This window comes from Camarhynchus parvulus, chromosome 1, assembly GCF_901933205.1.
Source record: "Camarhynchus parvulus chromosome 1, STF_HiC, whole genome shotgun sequence".
NCBI lineage: Eukaryota > Metazoa > Chordata > Aves > Passeriformes > Thraupidae > Camarhynchus > Camarhynchus parvulus.
In genome coordinates, this window is record NC_044571.1 from 21178978 (window position 1) to 21186770 (window position 7793).

The 7793-nt window shown below is 35.8% G+C and overlaps 1 protein-coding gene across 1 annotated transcript in view; it reads left to right on the forward strand.

Annotated features, from left to right (window-relative positions):
- Positions 1–7230, forward strand: part of ANOS1 (anosmin 1) — a 130286-nt gene extending 123056 nt beyond the window's left edge. Inside the window, 3 exon segments of the mRNA XM_030961733.1 lie at positions 176–396; positions 2022–2163; positions 2856–7230. Of these exon segments, the coding sequence (XP_030817593.1) occupies positions 176–396; positions 2022–2163; positions 2856–2914 (422 nt within the window). The 3' untranslated portion in view covers positions 2915–7230.
- The last annotated feature ends 563 nt before the right edge of the window (positions 7231–7793 follow it).

Consider the following 7793-nt stretch of genomic DNA (forward strand, 5'->3'; position numbering starts at 1 on the left):
TATCAAACATAGGTTTTTGGTTAACACTGAAAATGTGATGGTAGAAAGCTGACTGCATCATGTGTAACAATAGAAATAAAGCTCTGCCTGACCTCAATTTCTGAAATTAAATGAATATTATTGAAGATTATCTGTAAAAACTCAGCTTATCTTTTTTTGTTTTCCAAATTTGTAGTGCCAGTTCTACCCAAAGTGTTGGCCAAACCCGAGAATCTGTCTGCATCTTTCATTGTTCAGGAAGGTAACATCACTGGTCATTTTTCCTGGAAGATATCTAAGGCAGATCTGCATCAGCCCATGACAGGGTTTCAAGTCACTTGGGCAGAAGTGACCACAGAGAGCCGGCAGAACAGTTTACCCAACAGCATCATTTCCCAATCACAGATACTGCCAGCAGTAAGTTGTTTGTTACTTTCTTTTGCCAGTGGCTCACTAAGTTTGTGTGTCTGTGCCTTATTTGTAATGTTTAGCAGTGATACAGATGTCAATCACTGGTTCTGCAGGTAAGCTGGAGCAGGAAGTACTTAATTTTTCTTCCTTGTTGGAGATACAAAGCATAGCTACTATTCTTGATGATACATCAAACATTTTAACCTGTAGAGCCTGGAGATGCCTTTAATTATCTATCACTATATGTAGCTGTCTATTTTTAGCACTGGTTAACTTGCAGAAGGCTCTGATTTGAATTGGAACAGTGTCTTCTGTCTCTCAGAAACCACCAAAGTTTAGGGTATTTATACCAAGCACCACTCTGGCTGAAAATGTAGTATTTACACAATCAGGGCTGAGAAATGCACAGGGCCCAGCTGCTGGAGGAGCACCTGAATGAGCAGAGTGAGTGTGCAAGTGCAGAGTGAGTGTGCAAGAAGTATGCACTTCTCTCTCTGCCCTACCTATGCAGGATTATTATATTATTATTATATGATTTGGAACAGCTTCAGCCAGGTCTGTTAAAGGCATCCCATCTCAGAATATGTGCTAATTTGCCAGGAAAACATGTTTTCCCCCACTTTTTCTCTCTCTTCTTTCCCCTTTACTGTCTGCTCTGGCAGTAGCAGCAAATTATCCCACAGGAATAACCAGTTATTCCCACAATGTGCTTTGGCTTTCCCACACGGGGTGGGTACAGTGCCAACCTGAATCACCTGTCCTGTGGATTCCTGGCCAGACCAGCCTGGGTGGTGGCAGGAACACCCTGTCACCCACACTGTCCAGCATCACTTCTCCAGCTATCCCCTTCCTGGGCCTGGGCCTTTACAGCTTGGAATAACATGAGTGATTTGTTCCAACTTAATGCAGATGATTTATAGTTTTGATTTTGTTTTAGATGAATGACTTCTGATTCCTTAATGTCTGAGTCTTTAGCTAGATGTATTCCCATGTGAAAGTTCCTATGAAATTACTTTGAAATTATTTAGCACATGTCTAAGTGACCACAAAAGGTATGGAGCAGTGAAAAGTGAATTCATCATGCTGTAAATGATGCCTTAAGAGCAGAAGGCAAATTCTTATGGTGTAATTGGGACAAATCTGAAATTAGTGTGGTCACCCTTTTTTTCCCACAAGCTGCAGAAGTGGCCCCAGGCCAGCCACTACTTAAATTACCAATTAATAGAATCCACTTGCAAATCCAAAATGAAAACAAGTTTATGTAATGAACATGTTTGTTAAAAGGAAAGGTTAGGAAAATACATTTTGATTCGTTTTTTAGTGATCAGCACATTTTTAGTGATCAGCACACTTTCCGTAGAAGTCTGTAACAACTTGGACCTTGTACACATGAAACCATAGTATTATGGTTAAAAATGTGTCTGTTCAAAGGGAATGACAGGCAAAAAATTCAAAACATTCTTGCTCAGCAAAGGGATGCATATGTTAAATCCTTTTAATGGAATTTTATAAAAATAATTTGTGTCTGCTGACAGTGATAGAACCTGTTTAAACCACTGATGCATGTGAGCAGAGCAGCTATGTTTTATTTTCCAATGGTCTGAGAATTGAAGGGATGTATTTATTTTTAGGATCACTACATACTCACCGTGCCCAACCTGAGGCCCTCCATGCTGTACCGCTTGGAAGTTCAGGTGCTGACGACTGGTGGGGAAGGGCCAGCCACCATTAAATCCTTCCGCACGCCCGACCTTCCTCCGTTTGCACCCCACAGTAAGCACTGCACTCTTCTGACATGTGCTCATGACATGTTACAGAATTTCAATCTTCCACATGTAAAGAGTGGAAGCCTTTCTCAAGCCTTAGAACTTTTACTGATTCCAGTAGCATTCCATGAACTTAAGCTGTGAGAAAATACTGTCTTTTTTCCCCGATGACTTTTCATCAGCAAATCCAGTCTTTCTCTCACTCAGTTTCTGTGGTCTAATATCTGCCATTTGTTGCAGCCACAGATCTTTAACCTGTGCCTATAGCACTTGGGATTCAAAGTTGATCTGTCATCCAGGTGCAGCCTGGAGGATTACATAGCTTTCAAGATAAAATTTTTCTGGGTTCGCTCAGTCCAGCATAGCTAGAGCTTAAACATATTTCTAAAGCAAGGCAAACCTCTTAATGGCCATTGCCAGCACTTCATGTGTTTCTGAAAAAAAATACAGCTCAGTGTTGCAAAGCCAAGTAAAAAATACAATTAGTTCAAAATCTGTCTGCTTGAATATTTTTGTCCTTTTAAAGGCCCAGTAAAGTCGCCTGGACTGAACATACACATAGTTGCCACCACAGACTCAGCACTCATAAGCTGAAGGCTTGAAAGCTGAAGGTCTCACAAAGCCTTTTCGGTATGGATAAATGTTGGCATTACATATACAGGGTTTGATATGTGCATAATTTCCTGTTCCTTTGTTTAGGACCTCATCTGAAGCAGCATCATCCACATCACTACAAGCCATCTCCAGAGAAATATTAGACTGTTTCAGATGATTATACAAATAACTGACGGAAAAAAAACTGAGCTCCCAAATGAGGGCTGGGTAACAGCACATCTGTTGGAGCAATGAACCCAGTTTTCCAATGGAAGTTAACATCCTGTAGGATCTGTATCTACTTCTCTGTAGTTTAGACATGAAGAATTATGTTTGCACCATGACCAGGATGAATCATACAGCAAGTATCATTTCAGTACCAGCACTATTCAAAAAACTGAAGACCACATCCAACTCAACACCTGTGAGAAAATATTCATTATACTGTTCATTATAATGTTTTCATATTCTGTGTTTAAAGTAAGTTAAAACAGTGCAGTGTATACAGGTATTTCTCTTCTTGAATTCAATGTTACTATTTGCAAGGTCCTGTGATGTATACATAGTTTTGAAAGATGTTCTCATTAATGGATTTAAATTATCTATTTTACTTTAAGCCCTGCCTGTCACCAGTTTAAGGTCTAGTGTGTTTTGCTATTAAAGAATATCTCAATTTGTCTGAAATAAACACAGAAGTAAAATAAATTACAGTAGCAGAAACCCTGAAATACCCAGTTTTTAATAATTGTAGTGTCACCATGGAGGAGGATGATGATACATATGTATTACCTATCTGGTCTAAAGTGGTAATGTTCTATCATGTAGATCTTCTGTTAATATAGTTAATAGTTAAAGGATATACAGGGTAGAAATACCATTGTATAGAAACACATGACAATTAATAGAATTGTTTAAAATTTATGGCAATGAATGCAATTAATTGATAGGTCCTAGAAGAATAAATTTTAAAATCTTACTTACAGTTTTTTTGATAGATAATATTTCAAGGTAAAATATTATCTTGAATACAAACACCAATTTTGTAGTTAAAAATCTGAATAGTTAACATTAAAGTTTTAGAAACTGAAATTCTGAGGCACATTTGTTATTATAGTAGCTGTATAGCTACTTTTTGGCTTTGAATTTTGATGCACATATTTCTTTTCCCTGTGGATCTTTAGAACAGAAGGATGGATGTATTGGCTCTATTTTGCAGTTCTGCTTACAGAAAGAATTATGTGACAATATTCTGGCATCTGGAAAACATTGGCTTATAGTTTATTTGAATTCATTTTTCAAATTTAGACAGAAGGATGCCCTTTTTAACCATAAGGGAATTCATATTGCCTTATTGTGCAATATAAACTGTCTAGAATAATTTGTCACACAGAGACACATGTCTCAATAGTAAACAGAAACTGCTTGGATTTATTATTGAGAGGGTGGAAAGTATCCGCCAATAAACATCCATACAAATACCCATAATCAGCTCTTAATGTTCAAGATGTTCAAAGTGCTCCTGAATTCTTTGGCACCATTTCCATTGCTCCTTGAATAATCACATCAGACTAATGTACCTCAAAACTTGACTCCAACTGTACAAAGTGGCCACTTTTCCTACCAGCAGATGATGTAGACTCATCTGTGCTTCATATTTTTCTGAGATATTCAATAAGAGGAGCTTGGACATTAGTGGTACATGTGTTTCCTTGTGTTGATGACAAACTGTTTTGTGAAAAAGCAAATATGAAGAAATACCTATCTGAAACTGAGGATCAGAGCTGTGTTTATCACAGAATGTTCATGAAATATTCAGTTTGTCTATACTGAAGTTTACAGCGTTTATACCACAGAGGGGAAGGTAACTGCATTAATTTCTGATCACTTGCTCATTACAATTTTTTTACAATTTTACCTTCAGTTTTAAAGGGCTCTTTTGCATTCTTTTCTATTTTGGTTGCTGTGTTTTTAGATATTGGTCACTCTTGGTCACTCACTTAGTGACCAAGAATTTTCCCAGACTTTTTCTATTGCTACATGGTTTGCAAAGGCCTTTAACAATAGCTTAAAATATAGTGAAGGTTATGGTACTTTGAATTCCTTCCTCTATTTTCCAAAATACATTATAAAATTAGCAGATGAGCTCTTATTCCAAAAATCTGTAGTATAAAGGTTTATTTTCAGTTTTCTTAGAATGCCAGAGTCTGAGATATTTTTGTCAGGATGAGAGCGCTTTATGTGTACGTTTTTACAAAGAAAAAAAAATTTCAATGGACTGGTGTGCAGTACTGCTTTCACATTTGGATTGCACAGAGCATAGATGAGTCTAGAAGTGATCTTTGTAATGTTTGCTGGATCAGCAGGATCAGGGAAAGTAATTACCTCAGTCTTCTCTGAAGAATTCTGTCCAAACCTTTCAATCACAGTCTGTTCTACTTGTGCTGGATCAAATTGACAGTGACTTGATTAATGTTAATGAAATTACATTTCATTCATAGTGACACTGTAAAGAATACATGTTGCTCTTTGGTACAATGATGCCAATTCACTGAAGATAAGCAGTAAGTTAGGAGCCCTAGTCCTCATGATATGATTCTTCTGAGAAGAATCAAAATGGTTACTGTTTGCTGATGCCATTTCTCTCTGAGACATTCTTCTGTTCAAAGTAACAGTACTTTTGAAGAACACTGAGAGGTTTCCCCTTCTGAACTAAATTGGTCAAAACCAAAAGTTGAAAGTAGAAATCTAGTGATCAAGTGTATTATATTGAGTCCACTAAGATGTAAATTATTTTTTTCCTTCTACAAATGATCATATCAACTCACCTTTCAAGTCACCCTCCAAATCAAAAATGAAAAATACAAAGTCAAAAAAGCTCATGCATGGACGTTAAATTCCCAGCTGTGAGTGATTTTCTGATTTTTTTTTTAAATTAGCAGTACAGATTTGAAGTTTTTAGTGCCTGATTCTAAAGCTTTGTTTGCTGAATCACACAGGGTATTGTCCTAATTTACTAGACTAAGCCACATTAAACATTTAATTCAGCAAAAGAGTTGCAATTTGCTACTTAATTCCTTAGTTAAAGATTTATTTTCTCTAATGATGTTGTGTAATTCAGAGTTAATATTGGGAGGATATTAGAGATATTGGGATGTTCTAAGATACTCTGCACCTTTACACTAATGTATTATTAACTGTATACGATTCTGATGGATTTGTCAGTTGAATTCAGGATGCATTTTGTTTATCTTTATTTCTTAAAGGAGAATTATAAGATTATGCTATTTTTGCTAACTGCTTTGTGAAGTGATTTTTTTTGTTCGTTGGTGATTTTTGTATAAGAAGAAACTGGTTTGCTCTTGTTATATCTTTTTTCTTTTTTTGGCCATTTTTGAGTTGCTTATAGAGCAGGAGAAAATAAGAACTTGTGCTGTATCATCCATGTGCACCAACTTGAATATTCATTAAGAATATAGCACACAGACAATAAGTGAGAAGTCTGATTATTTAAATGCTGAACATCCTCAACTTAGTGGCTTCAGAAGGAGCTGAGGACCTGGTGTGTGGCAATGCTGATATTGGCACTGATATTTGGCGTGGTCACACACAAAGTAATTTCTAATGTGAGTGGGAATTTGGCAATTCTGCTAATTGTTATTAGCAGAACTGTATAGAAACCTTAATACTGAGTCAATTTATTTCACAATACTTTCATCTCCATGCTCCCAGCTGCAGTCAGGGAGAGTTCCCAATAAGCAGGTCCTGATTCAGGAAGGTTGGCACAGAGGAAGTCAGTGGCATGGAAGTAAACCTGTGCAGTTAGAACAAGCTTTAGGGAAGCTTCAAATCAAGCATCAAGCATGGATGTCAGAGTTTGTTTGAATAATGTCTTAAATCAGGGCCTTGTAAAACAAAGTGGGGGAACCAGACAGTTCTAAATTCTGTGTAAAACACCATAAAAATTTTATTTTTGTGTATATGTAAATGTCATAGTGGTATAGACTTATTTATTAATTCATTTTCTTATACTATGTGCCAAGTATGTTCCTACCCTTTTGATCAGTACCCGTGAACATCAATTACTAAAAATAATGTTATGCAAAACTTGTGCATTTTAACCAGGAATATGCTACTAATAATCTGTTGCATGTAGTTTTCAATGATTAAGAAAACCCTTTATTTAAAAAAATGTAAATGGATACCTGCAGATGTTGATGATTATATGTGGGTTTGCATGCCAAAACTCATTGTTCAGTTGTGGGCATGAAATGTAATGACTGTATTACCTCTACTGATATATTAGTAAGGTACTATTTACAAAGTAATTAACAGAGCTCTATATGTAAATTTTTTCCTTTTTACTTAATTATATTGTAGTAAAGGTAACAAAGGCTTCTCTGTTACCCAAATTGGCTGTAGAAATTATGTTCCTATAACAGTCATTTAAAGTCAATATTTATTTATGTATGTAATACAAAAAGATTGGTCTTATGTGTTTGTCCTGTTATTTAGAGAAAAAATATACACTTGTAAAAACATTTTGTAAAAAAATACAAATGTAAATAGAGTCTGATTTCTTTTACTCACTATTTTCATGTTTAGAATTTGTACATACTGTTTATGTAATAAACTATCCTACATCAAAATATTGGTACATTATCTCCTCCATACAGAATTTAGAATTTTGCTTTTCTTGAGTCAAAGAGATAGAGCCATCTAAGAAAAATCAGTGTCATACCAAGTACCTCTGCTTCATCTAAATTTCATTGTGTCTGAAGTCATACCATTTTATCCTCTCTTTACAACAGCATTTTGTTTTCTTTAGATAGCCTTCAAAATAATGTGAAAATAAAATTGAATATTATTTAAGTCATTTACATTTAAACTAATACTAGAAGAAGTAAAAAGTCATGCATAAGAGCTTGCCCTTTCTCTAGCCTAACTGGATAGTTCACAGTGAAGATTTGTTGATCCTTTTGTTATGCTAATTTAAATTAATTAAGTTGCTGGATCTTTGCCAGTGGCTTGATCCTGCAAGCCAAG